Source organism: Vulpes lagopus, chromosome 17 (assembly GCF_018345385.1).
Source record: "Vulpes lagopus strain Blue_001 chromosome 17, ASM1834538v1, whole genome shotgun sequence".
Classification (NCBI taxonomy): Eukaryota; Metazoa; Chordata; class Mammalia; order Carnivora; family Canidae; genus Vulpes; species Vulpes lagopus.
Window position 1 is genome coordinate 24,708,867 of NC_054840.1, and position 22,865 is coordinate 24,731,731.

The following is a 22,865-nucleotide window of genomic DNA, read 5'->3' on the forward strand; positions in this document are numbered from 1 at the left end:
GATTTCCCCAAGTGCCTTGATTGATTGGACTCCTGCTACGCATCAAGCACTATTCAGCATCTTCCTATCTTTTCCTACATTGTATTTAAACTTAATACTAATAAAAATATTAGCTGACATTTGTGAGTACATCCTATGATCTTGGCACACACTTTACATTTATGAACTGATTTAATGTTTGTAGCAATCTCATGAAGTAGGAAGGATTCCTATACTTTTCTACAGAGGAGGGCATTGAGGCACAGAGAAGTCAACCTGCCCAAGGTCACAGACTAGGAAGCTGGGCTTTGACTCTAAATCTGCAGCCCTTCCCACTGCACTGTCCCAGTCACCCCAGATTTCCAGGTTCTAATTCAGGGTCTGGCCATGCAGGCTTAGATCTAAGGGCTGCTGCACAGGTCCTGCTCCCTGGGGCCACCCTGGAAGAGGGGGATACTGTCAAAGGCTTGAGTATAGCCTAGAGCAGCTTACTTTCCCTACCCGTCATCCTACTCTCTGAGTTTAGGCACAGCGAGAGGCATGAAATGGGGCATTTGGGGCTACAACTACCCCTCTGGGGCAGATGGGATAAGGGACCTTTCCCAGAGCTGCCCCTCTGCCCCTCTCCCAGCCGCCAAACTACTCCCCTCTTCCCTTTTTAACCACTAACTTGAAAGATCTAATTTTCTGCCCCCAGGAGTGTAATTAACACTGGGCAGATTACCTCTCATTCCTTATCTGCCCCCAAGGAAAGCCAGACCCCTCCAGAGCACTCTCATTCTTTCTCTGCTCTCACCACCTCCACCCCTCCAGGCGCTCCGGCTCAGAGGTCTTGAGGACTCCTCCCAACCGGCAGGAAGACCCAGGGTGGCTGGGTTGGGCCGCCCAGGCAGGACCGCACCAGAGCAGGCGCCTTCAAGGAGGGGGTGGCTTTAGTGCTTCAGGTCTTTGCGGCCCTTCTCACACCTCTTCTCAGTCATGGAAGCTCTAGCGTGTGTAGGTTGGGTGGTTGGGACGGGAGGGTCTTGGGACTGAGGTCATGTGTACCTGAATAAAGGAGGTGACTTGGGGACATGGTGTGGGTATAGCCTGGGCAAGTGTAGTGTGCCCCTGTCTGCAGCTTCAGGAGTTAAGTGACAGGAGAGAGGTGTGCGTGCAGGGGACTACAAATCTGAACTCAGGTGGAGGGCGCTGCGTGCGGTGGGCCGCACAGGGCACACCCAACAGAACACCTTCCCTACTTCGGGTTTCTCGGTTCAAGGCATCCCTCGGGTCGTGGGCCTGGGGCGCACACACCAAGGGCGCCCTCTGTGCTGCTCCGGCCCCCCACTCCTCCCAGGGCGCCCACCGTGCACTAGCCCCGCTCCTTGCGGCCCCAGTAGGGGGCGATACCTTACCTCTCGGGGGGCGGAGCCCCCATCCCAGACCGGTAGGGCGCTGGGGCGTGGGGGTCGGTCCAGGAGGCCTGGGCCACGGCCCTGCCTCATCTGGGAGCCTCCGGAGCAGGAAGCGGGCACTTGAGCAGGCGCTTGCAGCGCCCCGACTCTTTATCTGGACCCTCAGCCCCGGAATGTGGCGCGGGGTGTGCAGGATGCCGCTCGGCTCCGCGTCTCCTCCCCGGGCCGCCCGCGACACCTCGCGCCGCTGACAGCTGCGGCGCCTGGGCCCAAGGCGACCCCCGGACCCCGCCCCGTCCCCGCCGCCCCCCCCACCCCCCACTCCGGTCCCCGGCGGCGTCCAGCCAGGGCAGGAGGGCTCCGCGGAGGAGCTCGGAGCCCGCCCCCGCTCCCCCCCCACCCCGGGGACGCCGCGGGCCCAGCCTGGCGGGGCGCCCCTCCCCCGGGCCGGCGCTGCGGCGAGGGCTCGGCTCCGCCTCCGTGCGGGGAATACTAAGGAGCGGGCGCGGGGCGCGGGGGCGCGGGGGCGCGGGGCGCGGGGGCGCGGGGGCGCGGGCGCGGGGGCGCGGGGCGCGCAGCCGACGGGCGGGGGCGAGCCGGGAGTCCCGCTCGCCGGGCCCTGAAGCCGCAGCCGGGGCCTCCGGGCCTGCCGCTGCGCCAACCCGGGCTGCCTCCCCCGCTGGGGACCCTGCCCTGTCGGGGACACGTGCAGAGCCGCCAGGCGTGACCCCCGAGATCTGCGAGGCTTTGTCCACGCTCCTCCCCCACCGGGTCCGGCCGAGACCCTCTAATTTAGGGTACCTAGGAAACCTGCCCCACGCCCAGAAAAGGTTACCTCCTGGAGGCTCCCTCCTGACCCAGGGAGTAGGGCCTGCACTTGCCCGCCCCCACTCCTGCCCTCAACCCGCGTGTTTCTGCATCCAAAGGGCCTCTGAACGCCCCCCACTTCTCTCCTTTGACATTTCCAGAAGCTGTTTTCCTAATCCTCTTCCTGGTTCTTGTTATTTATCCTCTGAACCTTTCAAGTGTGCAGGCAGTCGCTGGGTGGGAATCCCAGCCCCAGGCCTCACTTACTGGCTCAGCGACTTTGGGCAAGTTACTTAACCTCTCCCTTTCCTCCCCTGCAAAAAAGAGATAAAAATACTTCCGTCCCCGGCTGGTTGTTGTGAGATTAAATAAGATCCAAGTATAAATGGAGCATTTTAGCCCAGTGCCTGGAGCATAGTAAGCGCTCAGTAAAGAGAAGCCAAAGAGGAGCCGCACTTCTGGGCTGATGCTTGCTGGAAGGAGCTAGCCTCTGCAGTTGAACACCAACCAGTGGCCGCCCTTATCCCCTGAGTCCCTAGGCCAAGTGACCTTGGGAGCTGACCCACCCCCTATACCTTCAGTTCCCTCAGAGACAATGAGTGTGAGAGGACGCTGTAAAACATCAGCAGACAGAAGTGTCTGCCCTGACCCCAGAACACCTGGGCCTTAGAAGAAGGAACTCTGAGGGCAGTTTGCTCTCTACTCTTACCACCCACTTCCAAGAAGTTAGATGCAATAAGGCTGAAGCACAAAAGGGAGAGGGAGCCCAGATAGGCCTGGATCTGGTCTCCCAAAGGCTCCAGGGAATTCTGAAGAGGGCTGGTGCTGAGGGACTGTGAATCTGACGGCATGAGGGAATCCCGCCTCAGGAGGCGCAAAGAGAAGGAGCAAGAGAATCATCTTATTGCCTTTATTCCGCTGACGGCCCAGCTGGCCCCACTGCAGGGCACAGGGCCAAGCTTTTACACGCTCACCCATGCTCTCTGTGCAGGCCAGTGCGTGCACAGACACACACACACACACACACACACAGACACACACAAACACACTCACATACACATCCAAACTCTGGCTCTGAGAGTCAGTCTCTGGGGGGCAAGGGGCTACTCCTCAGCCTGCCCCTGCCTGCCCTTTTATGACAGCACCAAGGGCGGGGGTGGGGCAGGGCCCTCAGCCCCCAGAACAAGTCCCTGTGCAAACTGGAGGTGCCAGCTGGCTTCAGGATGGGGTGTCACATTTCCCCGTTCCCGGAGTCCCCTCCTCCAGTTCCCGAGGGAGGGACTACTCTGCCTACCTGGGAGGGCCAGACCCCTGCCAGGGCTGGGCCCGACAGAACCCAGGCTCATCCTCCACCTGACCCTGCCAGGACCTCCAGCACTGAAGAACAGTGAAGTCTGAGGTGGTGGGGATCCCCCACTAGAACAGGAAGGCCTGGGCCCCGAGGGGCTTGGGGAGGGGTCATCATCCCCTCTCCTAATCCATCTTCAATATGAAGAGGTTTGGGGCACACTTCCTGGGGCGGGAGCACAGGCCTGGAGAAGTCCCAGCTTGGGCCTTCCCCAAACTTCCATCTTCTGGGCCACAGCCTAAGGCCAGGCATCCAAAAGTCCAAAAGTCCAGCCGGCTGGTCAGAGTCCCTGCACAGTCCTTGGGGGGCACCCACCCAGTGGGAGTCAGGTATCAGACCTGCACGGGCAGTGTCTGGTTCATCTGCAGCCGCATGTCCTGGATACTGCTAAGGATCTTCTTCTGGTGCCCAGCCAAGGTGACCCCGATCCGAAGCAGGTCTCTGTAGATGGATCGAGGGCAGAGTCAATCCCTCTCCATCTGCCCACCACTCCAGGCTTTGCTCAGGGCCCCCTGCCCTCCCTCTCCAAATCTTAGGTACACTCACTCTGCAGTCATCTGAGCCACCAGGTCAAAGGTTGCAAACCCCGCACTGACGAAGCTCTCCTTGTACCGCCCCATCTTGATGGCATCTAGCCAGTCACCAACTGTCGTGAAAGTCGTGTAATCTGGGACCGTGCGGTCCAGGAGGGGCTGTGACATGCTATGGGGAGGAGAGAGAGACTTGGTGAATCCTAATGGCAAGGGAAGGAGGGGTAGAGTTGCTGGTCCAAGAGTAGAGCAGGAACGTGGGGCACCTGGGTGGCTCAGCTGGTTAAATGTCCAATTCTTGATTTTGGCTCAGGTCATGATCTCAGGGTGGTGAGGTCAAGCCCTATGTCTAGCTCCACGATCAGCAGGAAGTCTGCTTGGGATTGTCTCTCCCCCTCTCCCTCTGCCCCACCCCCTCTCATACACATTCTCCCCCTATTCCCTCTCAAATAAATAAGTCTTCAGAAGCAGAGTGGGAACAGAGGCTGAGATACTGACCCAGACTGGGCACTGGCAATGACCTTGAGGCTGGCAGCATTACGGATGAGCTTGTCCAGGGTGTTGACAATCTGGGAGAATTTGGGCCTGAGGTTCCGGTCCCGCACCCAGCAGTCCAGCATGAGCTGATGCAGTGCTGTGGGGCAGTCCATGGGTGGGGGCAGCCGGTAATCCTGCTCTACGGCATTGATGACCTGAAGAGAGAACAGGGAAACCTGGAGTGAGCCACCACTTGGCTCCCCAGCTGACTCCCATCCACCTGAGCACTCTGGCCAGCTCCACTCACATCCTGGTTGCTCATGTCCCAGTAGGGTCGCTCTCCATAGCTCATGACCTCCCACATGACGATTCCATAGCTCCAGACATCACTTGCAGAGGTGAACTTCCGATAGGCTATGGCCTCTGGGGCAGTCCAGCGGATGGGGATCTTCCCGCCCTGGTGGGGGGGGCACAGGCCCTTCACCCTATGACTCGGGGCTGGTCCCCAGCCCCAAGCCCCGGCCTGGTTGGCCCCGCCCCCGGGCCCCCTCCCAGCTGCTTCCTGTACCAGGGAGCTGGTGTAAGTAGGATCAGAGGGATCATCCTCCAGAAAGCGGGAGAGGCCGAAGTCTGACACTTTGCAGACCAGGTTGCTGTTGACAAGGATGTTGCGGGCAGCCAGGTCTCGGTGCACATAGTTCATCTCAGACAGGTATTTCATGCCCGCAGCAATGCCCCGCAACATGCCCACCAGCTGGATGACTGTGAACTGTCCATCGTTGAGCTGGAGGCAACAAGCAGGCTCAGGTGGGCCCATCACCTCCCTGCTGGCCCAGAGCTGCCCGACACCCTCGTGTCTGCTCCCTGGGCCCCCACCCACCCTCTCTAAGTCCTTGGAGACCATGCTTCACCTATCCCTGTGACTGTGTGCAGAGTGCCCTGAAAATAAGGGGCCCATTGTGTGGCAGGTGTCTGTACACAACATCCCAATGAACCCTGGTGAGGATCCAAATAGCTCTTACCACTCTCATTAAGTACAGCCTGATGTCACACAGGCAGCAGAGGGCAGAGTCGGGACAGGAACCTTGGTCCTCCTGGCTCTGAGGGCCTGGCTGTTTCCCTGCACCCTGCCACCTCAGTAAATATCTGTAGACTTGAGGAGGAGAGGGCCTGTCTAACCTTGTGGGAGGGGGTGGTTTGCCCATCTGCAGCTCTCTGGGGCAGGGAAGGGAGAGGGGCTAGGGGCTGGCTCTTACCCGGAGGAAGGAGTCCAGGGCACAGTTCTCCATGAACTCGGTGAGAATCATGACCGGCCGACTTTTAGTGACCACGCCCTCTAGTCGGATTATGTTGGGGTGGTCAAACTGACCCATGATGGAGGCCTCACTTAGGAAGTCCCGTCGCTGCCTCTCTGTGTAGCCCACCTTCAGCGTCTTGATGGCCACAAACACCTCTCTGCGGCCTGGCTGTTTCAGCCGACCCCGGCACACTTCCCCAAATTCCCCTGCAGGGTAGAGGGCACAGGTAGCAGCAGGTGGTTCTGGGATTGGCTCTGTACCCAGGGGGTGCTGCCCCTCCCTGGGGTCACACCTGGCCTCTCCTCCCCACTGTGCCTCAGGGAACTCACCAGCTCCAATCACCTCCTCGATCTTGACACAGGACACATCGATCTCCTTGGCAAACTCCCGCACAGCCTCATTAGGGTCTTCGTAGGTAAAAGGGTCAATATACACCTTCATTCCAGGAGCAACTAGAGAAAGAAAAGGCGGGCATGAGAGGGACCAGATCTTCGGTCTGGGGTGGGGGAGAGGGAGGGAACTCCTCAGGCTGTGCCCTCAGGCCCAGGGTGCTGCCCCTCACTCTCATCCCTCATGGAAGCACACTTCCCAGCCTCCCTGCTAAGTCTGCTCCCCGTTCCTCTCTGTGGGAGCCCCAACTCGCCCCTTCCCCACCCTCTGCACCTCATTCCCTCCATGGAAACCAGTGACCATAAAGGCTAGACACCTAGGATCCTTATTCTTCTTTCTCCCTCATCTCTCATCAGGTCAAAAACCTCTCTCAGATAAGTCCCTCCCCTCATTCCGGCTGCCCCTGCCCTGGTCCAGGCCTTTAACACTCAGACTATTGCAATAGTCTCCCAGCTGGGCTCTCTGCCTCTGGACTTTTCCCACCATACCTTTTCCTGCATACCTGACTCCCTAAAACAATACTCACATTGTATTACTCCCCAGCTTGAGGGCCTTTCGGATTACCTATGGTGGAGTCAAGTCCAAACTCCTCTGCCTGCCTTTCACGACCCTCCAAGGACTGGCCACAGCTACCCAGCCTTACTCCCTGGCAGCTGTCAAATCCGTCTTCTCACTGCCCCCACAGTCGGGCACTCTCCCCACCCACCCACCACCTTCCAGAGGCTCCTCTAGCCAAGGAATGCTCTCCTCCACCTCCTCTCTAAACCCTGTTCAACCCGCCTGGCTCAGCTCAGCCCAAGGCCACCTCCTCCAGGAAGCCCTCCTCTTTTCTGCACTCTCGCTGCCCTTTGTAACAGGAACACCCAGCTTAACACGCTACCTTTTTCTCTCTTTTTTCCCCCCACGCGTATGTATCTTGTCTTTCTCCTAGGATTAGCTGCCTCTGAGGAAAGGGGTCACTTCTCATTCACCTCTGGTTCTAGCAGGAGTGAGGCAGGGGCTCAGGAAATGGAAGCAGGAGGGGCTATGCGGGATAGCAGTACACGGGGTGAAATCCCAGGCAGGGAAAAGGGTCTCTCCAAGCCCTGCAGGGACCGGGGGAACTCTGGGGGGAACAGGATCAGGATGAAGAGACAAACTCACTGTACTGCTGCAGCTTCTCTGTGTATTCCGAATCAGAGCCATGCCGCTGCTTCCTGGAGGGGGCAGGGTGGAGGCGAGGCCTGAGACAAGCCCAACAGCTCCCTCTGTCCAGGGGACCCTTGGGCTCACAGGAGGGGCAGGGTGTGCAGTGCCTGGTAGCAGGAACGGCAGGTCCTGGGTCTCTGGGCAAGGGGCTCAGTGGACTCGGTCCCTGAGGGGACCTGCCAGGGGACGGGCAGGGGACAGAGTGAGGACATGTGCGTGGTCTAGAGAGGGCCTTGCCAGCAAGGAGTGCCTGCACCCATCAGGGGCGTCTGCGGCATGTGCACTCTTGGGTACTCCGGGGCAGCTCTCGCCAGCCCTGGGGAGCAAGCAGGGCCTGAGAGTACCTGAGGCAGACGACAGCGATGACCACCACAGCCACCACGAAGACAAGCCCAGCTGTGGCAGAGCCCACAATGAGGGGAAGCTGCTCCTGGAGCTGCTGGGCACCAGAGCCTGGAGATGGGGAGGGGACTGGGTAAGTGGGGGGATGGGATGGGGAAATATGGGTGTGTGGGAGCAGGTGCAGTGGCGTACACACCTCTCTCGCTTGTGGTCTCAAACTCAGCTGGACGGCTGTACTGCCCATAGCCAGCTACGGTGCGGGCACGGACCTGGACCACATAGCGGGCATCAGGCCGCAGCCCGTCCAGCTGCACCGAGTTCTTCTGGCTGGTCACCGTGGAGGCAATGCCCTCGCTCTGCAACACCAGGAGAAACAAGGCACCTCAGTGGCCCTGAGGCCCACCAGCCCCTACTGCCCCCGGGGCCCACCTGCGGCCGTCTCAGTACCCAAGACCGTGCTCCCCAGGGCCCCTGCCACCATCTGGGGGGTCATCTTCTCACCCCAAGGCCTCCTCCTCCTCCTGCCCCTCAAGGCTCTGACCTTCTCAAAGTACTTCATCTCATAGTCCAGGATGACTCCATTGGGCCGCTCTGGGGGTGCCCAGGACAGGGTGAGGCTGCTGCCCGAGCTGCTGTGCAGATGCAGTGTAGGCACTTCAGATGGAGCTGAGGGAAGAGTGGGGGCAGGGCCTCACGATGGGCTCAGCGGGCCCTGGCATCCCTCTCCTGGTGGTCCCCAGGCAGGCCCCAGGCCACCTCAGCTCTGAGTGGGAGAAAATGACCCAGGCCCTACCCTCGCATGTCCCCTCCTCACCAGCCTGGTTGGTGGTGATGTTCACAGCTGCGTAGCGGGGGGGCAGAGGGCTCTTGCCCGAGACACCATTGACCGCCTGCACCTCAAAGGTGTAGCGTGTGTGGGCCAGCAGATGGCTGATGTGCACCCGGCGCTCCGTCAGGCCCAGCTGCCGAGGCACAAACTCCACGTTGTCGTCACAGCGAGAGCAGGCTGAGGTGCCCCCGGCCCCAGGGCCCCCATGGCACTTCTTGCAGATGACATTGTACAGGAGGTCGTCCCGGCCACCCAGGTCCCGGGGCTCGCTCCACTCGAGGATTAGCGAGGTCTCGTTCACGTTGGAGATCACGCCCCGGGGAGGAGATGGCACCGCTGGAGGAAAGGTGGAGGGAGAGAGCAGTGAGCGGGGCCCTAGCACCACCCTTCCACCCACAGCTCCTGAGGACTGCAAGCTGCTTCCTTGCTTTTGTCTTGGCTTTAATAAGCAGAATGTCTTTCCTCCCCTTCTTCACTGGGAAGACTCTATTTAGCCTTCAAGGCTCAACCTGAGATGTCACCCCCTCTTGGAAGCCTTCCTTGATTCTTCTCCTTCCTATCCTCTGCACTCCCATAACACAATTCCTGGGCATCCTTCCAGCCCAGCACTTAGCACATTATATGGTCATTATCTGTTTTCACATCTGTTTCTCCCACCAGGTTGCAAGCTCCTTTAGGACAGTGACTGTATCTTATTCTCTTCCACATCCCTGGCGCCTGGCACAACGCCTGGCATCAAAGGCCAGCGCAGGGAGAAAGCAGGGCACTGGGCTGGCCTAAGGACTTGAGGCCCCCTCTACGGTTACGGCTGGATCAGGAGAACAGCAGTTCTACACAGTGGAAGGAGCGAGGAACTAGATGTCCCAGCGGCTTCTGATGCCTGGCTAGGAGCTAGTCAGTGCTTATTCAATGCTGGTGGCAAGGCTGAGCCAGCTGACCTGGATTCTGCCCCAGGGCCAGTCACTTCTCAGCTGTGCCATATTGCACACAACGTCGAACATCCTCGGGCCTTGGTTTCCCTATCTGGAAAATGGGTATTTATAGCGATTGTTTAGGCCCCCAGACGGAAGGCCTGGAGTGGCACAGGGTGAGGCCGTGAGTTCACTTACTGGTACAGGCACTGTCTGCAGAATCTGAATCTGCACGGTAGAAGTTACTGTGGCAGGTGCAGATGCCGGCAGCCGGCGAGGTGGTGCGGCTGTTGGAGGGGCAGGGGAGGCAGGGCCCCTCTCCCTGCTTTGCCTTATAACTCCCAGGGGGACAGGCTGTGGGGAAGAAGAGGATGGACATGCTCTTCAGATCTGTGAGAATCTGGCCCTCCCCCAGCACAGGTCTTGGCCCCTCCACCTCCTAGACTGTGGGGGCTATGCTAGGATTGCCTCACTCCATGCAGCTACAAAAGGCCCTTTTGCCCCGTGGAAACCCCACGTCAGCAGATTCCTCCCCGCCCCGGCCCCCCACCCCTACCCCGGGGCCTCACGGGCGAAGACGTCAGCCCCATCACCTGGGCAGCCTGGGCTTGTCGAGGCAGGGAAGAGAGAAGGAAGAGGAGGGGTGGGGAAGAGACCACTGGCAGGCTGGCAGCACCCTCTACTCTGCCAGGATGCCCCTGCCCCTCCCTGAAATTTGAGGAAAATCAGTCCTAGGACCCTCGCGGCCCCCTCGGAACAGCCAGAGGGGGAACCTTGCCCCCACAACCAGCCTCTCTCCCCACCTACCACCCACCAGGAGCAGGGCAGCAGCTCCTTTCTGCCCTTGGGCAGAGGTGGGGGCTGAAGAAGGCTGAGCAGATGAGAGAAAGACAGCAAGCAGGAAGGCTGGGGTCACCAGGAGTTCAGAGCCCTCAAAGCATCCACAAAAGGCACCCCAGGCTGGGTGCCCAAACATCCCTTCTCCTCAGTTTCCTCTCTTGCCATTCAGACTTGGGCCCTTGGGCCCGGGTTGGGGGATTACACATATCTATGACAGTCATATAACTTATTATTCCAACTGGAATGTTCTGAGAGTGAAAGGGGCTGCTAATAATAACCATGTCATAACAAGCATAAGCCAGGACTGCCCCAGACCCATTAAAGCATATGGTCACTCTATCCATGTCTGACTGCTTCGGGGAGGCCATCCAGCATGGGGAATGCCCAGAGTTGGGGTTATGCTCTTCTCTGGGGTTTAATCTCCCCTCATGAAGGTGATATTCCACCCCAAGCTCTTTGGAGCCAGTGGGGGAAGGGGGCAGAGGCCAGGCCAGGCTGGTTGCTATGGGAACCAGCATGCATTTCCTGCCAGGGACCTGCAGAGTGTTAGCCCCTCTTCAGGCTGTCAGGCTCATCACCCCCACCCCCTTTCTCCACTTATGAAGAGGAAGTCTGGGGCAGGTTCCCATAGAGAAGTGGAGAGGGGCCGGGCAAGGCACTGTTCACCCTGCCATGACAACACCCAGAATGGAGGTGGGGGGGGGCTGCCAGCCAGGTTGGGCAGCCAGCCCCCTCACACCTAGGGCTGTGTTAAGAACCAGCCCCACCCCTTAGAGTTACAGGCTGCAGGTGTCAGGGCATAAGGGCAAGAAGGCAAGGCCCTCGGCATCTTGCCCTGCACATAGTAGAGCACTGGACAAGGCTATAGCCCCAGCTCCCACATTCCTAGCTGTGACACATTGGGAGACTCAGTTTCCTTACTGGCAAAATAGGGGAGATAACAGGAATCTACCTTACAACTCTGTGATGAGGCTCAAATGAGAACCTTTCATGAATGGGTTTTATGGCTGGAAGTCTAGTACATCTTAAGGTCACAGGCGTCTTGGCAAGCCACCATGGACAAACCTCCTAACCTCCTCCTGTATGAAAGGAGGACAAGAGAATCCCTGGCCCCACACATCCCAGGATTCTAAGAGAGTCATGGCTGACACTTAGGTGGTACTTGTGTTGCCATGTCCCAGGCACTGCTCCAAGAGCTTCACATGCATTGACTCACTTAAGCCCACCACGAGTCCATAAGGGACCACCACCATTGTTCCCATCTTGCATATGAGGAATCTGAGGTTCAAAGAGTTAAGTAACTTGCCCAAGGTCCCACAGGTGCTGAGTAACAGAGTGAGGACTCAGACTTGAGGGACTGGGTCCTAACCCCACAGTTCTGGGGCCCATCTAGTGCTTCCAGGATGAAGTATCCACTCGGGGCCAAACAAAGCAGGCATCTCTGCTGACTGTCTGACTCTCTGACCAGGCATCTCCTTACCAAGGATTCTCCATGTTTCTCTTCCTGTCCCTTTAGTTTCTTTGTTTTCCCTTATTATTCTGGTGTGTCTCCTCATTTTCTCTCCTCTCCCTCCTTACACCATATTCTATGCACTTGATACTCTTTTTCCCTTTCCTCCCTCTGCCTCAGGCCTGACGCCAGACCTCCTTGACTGGCAGGTGAGAGGCAGTAGGTGGCTTTGGCCCAAGTCCTCCCCTCCTCCCACCAGGCCAGTCCCCACTCACGGCGGCACTGGGATTCCTTGGCAGCTGGCTCATGGCCGGTGGCACAGGTGCAGGCTCCTACAGGCACCATCCATTCCCCATCGCCATTGCAGTAGAGCTTGAGTGGCACTGACACCTCCACAGCATTAGCAATGCAGGTGCCAGGGGCAATGACCAGAGAGGTGGGCTCAGCCCCCGTGAGGGTCTCAGGAAAGAGGGCGAAGCCCGCGGTGGTAGATGCACACTTCTTGTAGAAGGCACGCACAGAGATGAGTGACATGCAGGCACCCTGGTCCTGGAAGGCCAAGTAGAAACCGGCCTTGGAAAGTGGCCCAAAGCTTCGCACCTTGGTGTTGACACGGCCAGCATCAAGCCTTGAGAAGCTCTCATCGGGCGCGATGGTGTCCACCTTCACATAGGGGTTCTCCATCCAGAAGGGGGAGGAGGCTGAAGCCACATCACTGTCAGCCTCATAGTAGAAGAGGTTGAAAGTCTCTTTACAGGAGCCAGGGATGTTGGGGATGCTGTTGCAGTCACGCACGGTAAACTTGAGCTCCACATAGACGCGCTGAACCTCTCGCCTCCAGATGAACCCCGTGCGAAGCCAGTTGTTCTGGCTTGACTCTCGCACGTTACACACCTGGTACGTGCGGATGGGGTTCATGGCCTCATCGTAGCCACTCACCTCTTCCCACTGTGCAGTGAAAAAGACTGAATGAGCACCAACATTTGCCAGGTGCTTTACCCCATGCCCAGATCTGTATTTACTTCACAGAGATGCTTCTGTGGTGTCGTGGCTGAGCATGCAGACTACATGGGTTCAAATCCCAGTTCCTGCTGTGTGACTATGGCTTATGTCACTTAACCTCCCTGTACCACTGTTTCCCCATCTGTAACATGGCAAGAATAAAGATGTATAGGGAATAAATGACTTTAAATGAATGACAAGCTTAGAGTGTTTGCGAATTACTATGGGACTGTTAGCTATAACGTTTGTTATTTTTAGGCCTCGGTTTCATTGCCTGTAAAATGGAGCTGATTGGATATAAATGAGGTGGTAGGGAATCAAATCGGTTTAATATATATAATGGGCCTGTAACAATGACCCATACAGAGCAAACATTCAATAAATACTGCCTATCGCTACCACATTTAACCTTCACTACGACTCCATGAGAAGATACATCTGTTGTCCTCACTCTATAGAAGAGGAAGCCAAGACTCTCAAAGGTAGAGACTTGCCCAAGGTCACACAGTCAGGCCTGGTGAATGAGGGCCTTTAGCGCCATCCCACCCCAGTGTTTCAGAGCTCAGTGTAGTTGTGAAGGCCAACTAGGAAGATTAATTAGGATATTTTGGAAGTGTCAGAACTACAGGAAGCCCAGAAAACTGCCTCACTAAAAGTCACACAGCAAGTCAGAGATCTGGAGCCAAAGTTTCCTGGTCCCCAAGCCAGTGCCCTACCCAGGGACCCAGGAAGGAGGGAGATGGTTGCAGAAGACATGTAAAGAGCTGTCAGGCAGGAAAGGGACCGTGACAGGCCAAAGGTAGGCTGAGGGATAGGCAGAGGGAAGATGGGGCAAAGATGGTGTGTATGGGGAGGAGGACAGGCTGAAGGCTGAAAGGGTGAGAAACACCCATAGGCAAAGAAGGAAGGGGACAGGTGCCAAGGATGTGAACGGCACAGGAGGGGACAGTGATAGGCAGGGGGCAGAGGCAGCCCTTCTCCAGCCCTGGTGACATGAGCAGAATGGATGCTGAAGGAGGAAGCAGCCTACTTGACCAACCAACACTCAGGGGAGATGGTGGGAAAGGCTTACCCCACTTTCTGGATGAGATGTCCATGCCAACTCAGACGTCACCCATTTTGTGTCCATGAGGGTTTCTGGGAAGCAACAGAAGAACAAAGGTCAGAGGCCATGCTCAGGATGGGGAGAAAGAGGCTGTCCAGGAAAGGTCAGGACACCAGAGAATGATTCCCACCAGGCACTACCCCATCCCACCCCACCCCCAAGTCCTTGAAGCTCTCAGCTATCTTGCCCTGGAGAAGACCTTGCAGCCACCCCCAGAAATGTCACAGCCCCAAAGACGTCAGGATGTCAGGTTGTCAGGTCATCAGACTGTCAGGTCATAGGCCAGTTGGAGGTGGATGTCTACTACTGACCCCTTGCCTGGGTTATAGAGGCAAGAGCCAGGGCCAGTTCACACACCTACAGGCTCTGCTAATCTCCACACAAAGGGGTAGCAGGCCCTTTATCCTGGAACAAAGGGCAGTATGCTTCAGACCCTGCTGCCCAGGCCTCCCCTGACTCCATTCTCAACACAAAGGCCCAGCACCACACATGCCTGGGGGGAATGGGAGGGCAGTTACAGGGCAGAACCTGCTCCCAGCCAGCCTCCCACTCAACCACCCCTGGAGAATGGGGCACAAATGCTCTTTCAGGGTGGGCTGAGGGGCCACCAAGACCCAGACCAGCTCCTTGCGAGCTAGTTCAGTTCTTCGTATAATCCTGGGATAAAGGCGCTGTTAGTGTTCCCCTTCTACAGATGAGAAAACTGAGGCCCAGATAAAATAAATATATGGCCTAAGGTAAAACTGCTAGGACTTTGGGTGAAGGGTTGAAAGGTAGCTGACTCCACCATTAACCCATTAACTCAGAGCACTCACTATGAAGGGGAAGAAGAGAAGGAGGAACGGAGAAAACCTAGAAAGCTCCTGTGTATCCTTTAAGTCCCAATCCAGCTGTCACCTCCTCCAGGAAGCCTTCCCTGAACCATCAAATCAAGTTAGATGCCTTCCTCTGTACATCCAGGGTCAAGGGCTTTGTCACAGCACTGATCCTGTTCCAAGCTCCAGTTTCGTTTCTTTCTTTTCTTTTCTTTCTTTTCTTTCTTTTCTTTCTTCTTTCTTTTTCTTTCTTTCTTTCTTTCTTTCTTTCTTTCTTAAATATTTTATTTATTTGAGAGAGAGAGCACGAGTAGGGAAGAGAGGGAGAAGCAGGCTCCCACTGAGCAGAAAGCCTGATGTAGGAGCAATGCCAGTGCAGGTTTAACCACATGGGCTCGATCTCAGGACCCTGGGATCATGACCTGAGCCAAAGGCGGACACCTAACCGACTGAGCCACCCAGGTGCCCCTAAGCTTTCAGTTTGCCCTTGCTCAGCCATAGGAGGGGTCTATTAATGTTTGTGACATAAACTCACTGCTCTAGGAATCAGGCTCTGGGTTCTGGCTGGGCAACTTTGCTCTCTGAGAGGAGAGAGATGCCAACTCCTTTCTTACAGCCCGGGAGACAGTTCTGCCCCCTGCCTAGGAGGAGAAAGACCCAGACCCCATGGGTTCCAGGCTTATGGCCTTCACTGGCTTCCTGCAGTCTGGGTCCGAGTTGAGGATGGTGGATAAGGCAGCTGTGGCCCCAGACTCTCATGTGAGGCAAAGGGGGAGTAGGGCTTCCATCAGAGGTGGCTGGTTCCTGGAGGGCCTGGCTGCGGGGTGAGCTGTCCCAGCCTCACTGCTGCCAGCCTGACAGGCCCCTCTGGCAGACAGACAGATACGGACATTTGGGACGGGGGTACAGGAGGCAAGGAGAGGTGGACAGAAACAGGGGCCCAGAGACAGGCGGGGAGAGAGGCAGTGGAGCAGGGGCCTCGCTGAGCGGATGGTGGGCGGCCCAGCGCTGGAAGGATGCGCAGAGCCGGCTGGCGCGGACCAGACAGCGGGGTGGCCCGCTGAGGACTGCAAAAGACGATGAGGTGGACAGACAAGGAGGACCAAAGAGAGACAGGGAGGGAGGCTTCCAAGCAGCCTCTTCCCCAGCCAGCAGCCCAGAGTATTCCTGTCCCCGGAGCCAGCGGAGCCAGCGGAGCCCAGCGCACCCCCTCGCCCCCACGCCAGCCAGTCCGCCTGCTTGTCTGCCCGCTGCCCGCCCCCCAGCAGGCAGGGGCTCCCACCGCTCCCTCGAGCTGCCTCCCTCCTCCCTCTCCCTCACTTCCTTCTGCTCAGCCTGTGCCAAACCCATCTGGAACTGTTTAAACCCAAATATTCAGCCCCCTCCCCCCTCCAGCCAGATTCCTCCACAGTTTAAAACAAGCCCTGTGCTGGCTCTGGGAGGACCGAGGGGAGGGAGGGGACGGTGGGGAGGGGGAGGGGAAGGGGGAGGCAGTGGGGAGGGAGGCTCTTCATTTCTGTTTAATTTCTGGGGAGCGGGAGAGGGAGGGGGCGGGGATCAGCCCTTGGCCATCGCTCAGCCTTGGCCATCGCTCAATCTCGGCACATTTTTCCCATTAATGAGGAGAGGACTTGGATTTCGAGTCATGTGTGCCCGAGGAGGGGCTCCGGTCACCCTGGTGGGGAGGGGGCTTGCTCTCTGGGGAAGGGGAGGGGTCTGCTCCCTTCAGCAAGAGGGAGACCCTGGGGTGCCCGTGTCCCAGCCTTAGGAAGGGCCTGGAGGGGGTCCCAGAATACGTCTGTCTGTGCCACAGCGACCCAACCCAACAGATCCCACCTTTTCTCTGCTATGTGTGCGCCCTGTATGCGTGCAAGCGTGTACACATGCTGGGGTAAAGGATATGACGTACAGGGGACAAGGACGAAAGAGGACCAAGTAAGCAATCTCCAAACTCCCCAGCTGCCAATCGCACCCCCATCCTCCTCTGCCCGCCCCACTGCTGGAGGCAGACAGCCGCTCTCTGAGACAGGCCCTAGAGTCAGGCCGGAAACCCCACCAGCCCCTCAAAAGCGAGCAGGGAAGTGGACAGCAGGCCAGGGGGCTCTCTGGGACCAGGGCTTCAATGCTCAGAAGTGAACCAGCACCCCTTTCAGGTTTCCAAAGGGCCCCAGAGAACAGCCACGTGGCAGCAGCTGTGCAGCTCTTGCCTGCGCACAAATACACACAGGCACAAGCCTTCCCCAGTTCGCGGTGGCTGGGCTCATTCTCTGCCACTGGGGCCAAAGAATGACAAGTCAACACATATGGTGGACAAAAAACACACAAAGCCACAGCCGCCCGCAAACACACACACACACACACACACACACACACACACACGGCTTCATACTCAGCCATAGCCTTTTTCAGACACAGATGCATATGGTACAAACAGATGAGTGTTCCTTAGACATTCATATACAGTGACTCCTTCCTATGCACAGATTTGGCTTGCCTTAGGCAAACATTCACTCTTACAGTCTTCATGTGTGCATATTTCCAGAGACATATGCATACATGGAGGGCACGCACACCCATCAGTACAGTCTCCTTACACACCCGACTGCACACAATTGCCAGCCACCAGTCACAGTCTTGAGCGTAGTCAGGTGCAAACATAAACACCAGTTTCTCTATACAGACTCAATGATGTGCTCTTACACAGTCACACACAACTGGCATCAGCCACACGCCGATGCCCATTTACACTCAAACACACCACAGGAGCATGCAGATGCAGTATTAATATCAATATCTACAGTTTGCATAAAGCCTCAGAGGTGCATCCTCCATGCATACGCAACGCGCACACACACATATTGCAAGCATGTTCTTTCTATGAGAGGAGTCTTCAGGTGGGATGGAGGGAGGCTAGGAGAAGGCAGTGTCTGGTAAGAAAGCAGAGGTACTGGGCCAGTCCTGGCCAGAGGTACAAGGAAGGAGCAAGCCCCAGACCTGCTTCCTGTGGCCCTGGCCTAGACGGGCACTGTCACTGGTCACGAGGCTGGGGGTGGGGTAGGGGCATGAAGATGATTCTAGGTGTGGCCGGGTGTGGCCTCTCCAGGTGCAGTCCCTGCCCAAGCAGCAGGCCACTTCCCTGCCAGAACAATGGCACTGTCCCCAGCACTGAGGCCTTGGAGAGAGGTGGCATTACGAAGAGCTTTGGGCAAGACTTCCACATGTAAGTCGGGCACCCGGCAAGAGAATATCATGGGTACCCAGCCTGCATCTGAGGGCCTCGTTGGGCAGCCCTGGTGCAGAGGCACCAGCTGGGAGCCTGCCACCAGCCCTGGTGAAGGGCCAGGTACACACAGCTTTATGAAGCTGCCAGACCCCACAGCACCTCATGTCCCAAGTCACACAGGGCACACTGCTCTGTGTCAGTGAGTCCCAGGAAATCCAAAACCTCCCGAGACAAAAGCAAGAAGCCCAAGTTCCAGATTAGGGACTTTAAGGGGGTGGGGAAGGTCAGGCTCCTGGGCTGAGCCAGTGGAGATTGCAGGGGCAGGCGGGGCAGGTGGATAGAGGGGTAGCATCCAGACATGAAGGCGCATAGCCCTGCCTGCAAAGAGAGGGAGGGAAGCCCAGGCCAGCCCTGAGTTGGTCCCCCTCCTCCTTGATGGGGCCCCCACCTCGGGGGCCAACCAACCCAAGGGATCTGTCCCATCTTCTCCCACCTTGCCCCTATCCCGTGTGTCAGCGTGTGTCCATGCATGTGCCAGGCCGCACACTCAGGGTGGTCGGCCAGAGGAGGAAGGGGATGGGGGGGAGGCTCCTGCTATGGGACCTGGAAGAGCCTAACTCACCTCTCCCTTTCTCCACCCATGGCCCCTTGGCCCTCGAATCGGGGATGGAGAGGAGAGCATCTCAAAACAGAGAACACATTTTGTTTTCCATTCTTCCCCTCAGATCACGGAGATTTATAATTAAATAAACCTGAGAGGGAGAAGGGAGGAGAAAGCACAGAGCAAGGAGCCCAGATGCCTCCGTGTTCATCCATGCCCCCACCCTAGGCCTGGCCTTAGCAGCCAGCCAGGACGGATGGACAGCTAGCCCTTCTGTGAGCCCTCTGAGCCCTTCCCTGGGACCCCAGCCACAGTGGGCCTGCCTGGGGGTCTGGGGGCAGAAGGCAATAGATCTGGGGTCAGGGCGGCCCTGGGGGGGGGGCAGGGGGGCCTCTCCCACCCCATCAGGTGCCCAGCTGTACCCAGTCTCCCTCCCTACCCACAACCCCCCCCAGCTGCCCAATCCCGACAAACCAGTTTGACTCAGCACAACAGGCAGGGCTACAATTTTCAAACTATGCAGGGCTGGTGATTCAGCCTCTTCATGCTGTTTAATTAGTGTAAGGCCGGGTGGCGGAGGCCTTGCCCACGGCGGCTTAGGCTTTAGCTCCCTGCTGCTGAGGCCACAGAGACGGCGGCCGCAGTGGCAGCAGTTCTGGCTACAGGGAAGGCAGTGACGTGCAAACTGGTTCCCCCAAATACCTGCCACTGCCCTTCAGTGGCAGCTCTGAGGTGCCAGCTCATGACAAACAGGGACGGGGTGGGGGCGAGGGGGGTGTGTGTGTGCACCAGAGGCAACTCTATAAGTGAGCCAGCCACAGAAATCCCAGGCCTGGTGTCCCCTGTCAGCTAACACCTCCTCAGGGGCCACTGCTGCCGCCCCTGAGGGGGAGACGGACTCACACACCGCCCTTCACCTTGCCTGCCAGGTGCCAGGTGCGCTGCGGTGGCCACTCAGCTTAGCCCAGCCTGGCCGGGAGGGTGCCGACCTGTCCCTTCCTCTTACATCTGGCAGCTCTTTCTCTTTTCTCCAAAGGGTGGGCTCTCGGCAGACCTCCCCGTCCTATCTGAGGTGTAAGTAACCCCGTGGCCCAGACATCCTTCCTCATCCCACGCCTGTTCCTGGTCTGCTCACCTTCCGGTCCATGGTCCTGAGGGGGAGAAGGGATCTTGGCTCAGGGGACTGAGAAACACTACCCGAAAGGAGAGTGAGCAACAAGGTGGCCCTGTTTCTCCCTGACTGAGGGCAAATCTGAGGGTGATCTGTGTATGTTTGCGGGGCGGGGGGTGGAGGGCAAGCAATCAGAGGGCAAAGGAAGGGGGGGGCGGTTTCTTCAACCAAGGAGGACAAGCAAGGACCCTGGCTCCATCCTCATGGAAAACTGATGAGACCCTTGGATGCAGTCCAGGTGGACCCCAAGAGTGTAGGGAGGTAGAGCAATCAGGCGGATCCATGAGGTAACAGCACCGACAACTCAGGCCTAAATGTAATGGCCCCCAGAAGCAGAGAGCCAAAAGGCTCCCCTAGGTCCAGGGCAAACTACATCCCGGCCAAGCCAAATGGAGGGCTGGAGCAAGGAGCCTGGGTCCCCTGCCTGTAAGGCTTGGCAGTGGGGCGGGTCCTAGGTAGCCCTGCCCGCTGGCCACAGTGCAGGACCACCAACTCTTCCCATCTCAGCCTTTGAGCTCCAGACAGGGCTAGGGGGTGGGCAAGACACTGAGTCAACTGTCGCCCACCTAGCTCTCATCCCATCCCACCCCACCCCTCCCAGAGCTGAAATGAGCTGGAAGTCGGGAGACAACTTTCTCTACAGGCCAACCTTCCTGCCCCCCATCACCCAGTCCTCTAACCTCCCTCCAGCAGGGCAGGCACACCCCAATTTCACTTCTGCCCCTCCCCAAAGAGCAGACCCTAGGATAACGATAATAGCAGTTAATCCTCGAATAATAATGGCTGTGTGCTGAGCACCCCGCACGCATTAAGGACTCAATCTTCACTATAACCGGAGGATAGTGGGTACTATCTCTATCCCATCTCACAGCGAGGGAGGAAAGAGTGGGAAGGCCTACCTGGGGGGGAGGGGTCTGCACGCCAAAGCATCTCTATTTTTCCTTTCATTCTCCCACACACAAACTGAAAACCCTAAGGTCTGAGGTATGGCAAAAGCAAAAGAACCAGAACAAGCCACATTCGGAAGGCACTGCTACTTCCTAGGGGCACCCCGCACTGGCCTGGCCCGGCCACCACCCACCCACCCACCCAGCCAGGGAATAGCCCCCGGATACAGCTGAGGGGGGAAGGAGGGACAAGGTTGGGGCCCTGCCATCCTCTCTGTGCTGCTCCTGCTCATCAGTTCTCTGCTTCCCACTCAGCCCCTCAGCTCTTTGGCCCGGAGGCCTGGATGCCAGCTCCCAGTGATGGTCTGCTCTGAGGGTCTAACAGATTGCGAGGGGCCAAGAGGAAGAAGAAAGGGAGGAAAAGGGGATGGGAGGAAGGAACGAGCCTCTTCAGGTAGCCCTTACTCACCTGACCGAAACCTCACCCCTTCCACCCCACTGTCAGCCCCAGCATCCACCACACCTGACAACAAGGGCCCTGCGCCTGGCACACACAGCCCCATCAGTGCGTGTGCCTGTGTCGCCTCTCCTGGGCTAAGACACAGTCACAGACCTGGGAACTCCAACAGGCTCCCTGGCTCACACCCTTGAGGCAATCAACAACAAAGCCCCACACTGGTTTCTCACGCCTGAGATCCTATCACACGCATGTGGGCGCGACCTCAGTGTGTCTGCTTGGATTTGCATGTGTCCACCCGTGTGAATCGGTCTGTCAGCACCGGTGGGCTCAGAGATAAAAGGGGGTGGGGGTTCACAGGAACACTGTACCCATAAAGAAAACTGGAAAGCACCAGAAGATGCCTTTCTTTCAGAACTGTGTGCTTTTTCTTTCCTCCCAACCTTTAAGTTTACCAGTTGTGAACATACAAACCAACCAAGTTACACAGGATTCATATTTTTGTTCCTGTACTAAGTGACTAGATCTGTTGTTAAAGCCGCCAAAAAAGTGCTGTCTCTATTCCAATTACCCCCACATTTCTGTGGGTGCTTCCCTCCACATGACGGAACGTTTTTCTTCTCTCATTTAATGGCTCCAATTTTTTTGGAAACTCTGTGTATGTGTGTGTCTATTGTTTGTGACCAGTGTCGGTGCCCCCCCAAGGCCTGGGTCAAGGGGCCTGTGAGTGAGCTCTCCGGCCAGGGCCCACAGCATCCTGCCCCCCCAAGCACAGTCGCCTGGAATTTGCAGCGACCCCTCGGCACCGTCTGGGTAGGTGTCACACGACCTAATGAGAAACTCAGCTCTTCCCACCGGCAAGTGGGGCAAACCCCAGAACTTCGGGGGTGCAACGGAGACCGGAGCGCTCGGAGGTCCTGCGTGAGGGCGCCGACAGCCGCAGAGCCGTGCGCACCGCCGGGCACGCAGCACCTCGTGGGTAACCGGCGCCCCATAAACCACGAACAATAACAGGCCCCCGCCTCTGCGCCCCCGCAGCCGCCCCCTGACGAGCGGGGCGCACGCGCTCACCCCTCTCGCGGTGCACTCCCACGGGCGCCTCCCCAACGCCGCCCCTCCCCCGGGGGTCCCGCTCGCCCCCCCCGGGTCGCCCACACTTGCTCGCCTCCCCGGGCCGCGCGGCGGTGAGCGCGGGGCTCTTCTCCCCCACGAGCCCGCCGCGCTGCCGGGACTTTCGGGGGCCGCTCAGCCCGAGGGGGGCCGCCCGGGATCCACAGCCCGCGGGGCGGGGCGGGGCGGGGGCGTCCTCCGCGGGGGCCGCAGCCTCCTCCGACGGGCGCGCAGCCCGCAGCTGATGCGCACCGCGGGTGCTCCGCGGCCCACGCTCGGGCGCCCCGGACGCGCCCCCGACGCCGCTCACCTTCCAGCGCCCGGCAGCCGGCGGGCAGCAGCAGCGGCAGCAGGAGCAGCGGAGGGAGCAGCGGCAGGAGCCCCGGCGGCGGCGGCGGCGGCGGCGGCCGGGCTCGGGCCATGGCCGGGGCGGGCTCCGGGAGCCGAGCCGGGCCGCGCCGGGCCGCGCCGCGCCGGCGGGGCTGGGGGCGGCCGGGGGAGGGTCCGCTCGGCGGGCTCCGAGGAACGCTCGCCCCCGGTCCCGGCAGATCCCGGCAAGCAGAGGGCGCGATCCAGGCGCGCGGCTCCGGGACCGAGGCGGCGGCCCGAGCCCGGCGATGCTGCGGGGATGCAGGCAGGTCGGACCCGCGGGAATCTGGACGGACCGGTCCAGGAGGATCCCGGGCGCTGGAGAGCTCGGAGCGGAGA

At 58.5% G+C, this 22,865-nt stretch overlaps 1 protein-coding gene across 1 annotated transcript; it reads right to left on the reverse strand.

Moving 5' to 3' along the window:
• Positions 1–3,462: 3,462 nt before the first annotated feature.
• EPHB3 (EPH receptor B3) lies at positions 3,463–22,594 on the reverse strand. Its single transcript, XM_041732031.1, has 16 exons — positions 22,468–22,594; positions 13,861–13,925; positions 12,062–12,734; positions 9,695–9,850; positions 8,571–8,921; positions 8,298–8,422; positions 7,953–8,112; positions 7,759–7,867; positions 7,370–7,422; positions 6,166–6,288; positions 5,795–6,042; positions 5,107–5,322; positions 4,846–4,995; positions 4,560–4,753; positions 4,078–4,233; positions 3,463–3,972 (listed from the first exon to the last, which is right to left on the reverse strand). The coding sequence occupies exons 1-16, from the start codon at positions 22,577–22,579 to the stop codon at positions 3,864–3,866; spliced, it is 3,000 nt and encodes a 999-aa protein (XP_041587965.1). The 5' UTR covers positions 22,580–22,594; the 3' UTR covers positions 3,463–3,863.
• Between the last annotated feature and the right edge of the window lie 271 nt (positions 22,595–22,865).

What these genes read in the sequence shown, in the direction of transcription:
- EPHB3 (XM_041732031.1), bottom strand. Translation starts at nt 22,579, where the DNA reads ATGGCCCGAGCCCGGCCGCCGCCGCCGCCGCCGCCGCCGGGGCTCCTG. An exon ending in CGAGGAGGTGATTGGAGCTG is followed by an intron (nt 6,043 to 6,165) that starts GTGAGTTCCCTG and finishes TCTACCCTGCAG; the next exon opens with GGGAATTTGGGGAAGTGTGC. An exon ending in CTACTTACACCAGCTCCCTG is followed by an intron (nt 4,996 to 5,106) that starts GTACAGGAAGCA and finishes CCCCCCCACCAG; the next exon opens with GGCGGGAAGATCCCCATCCG.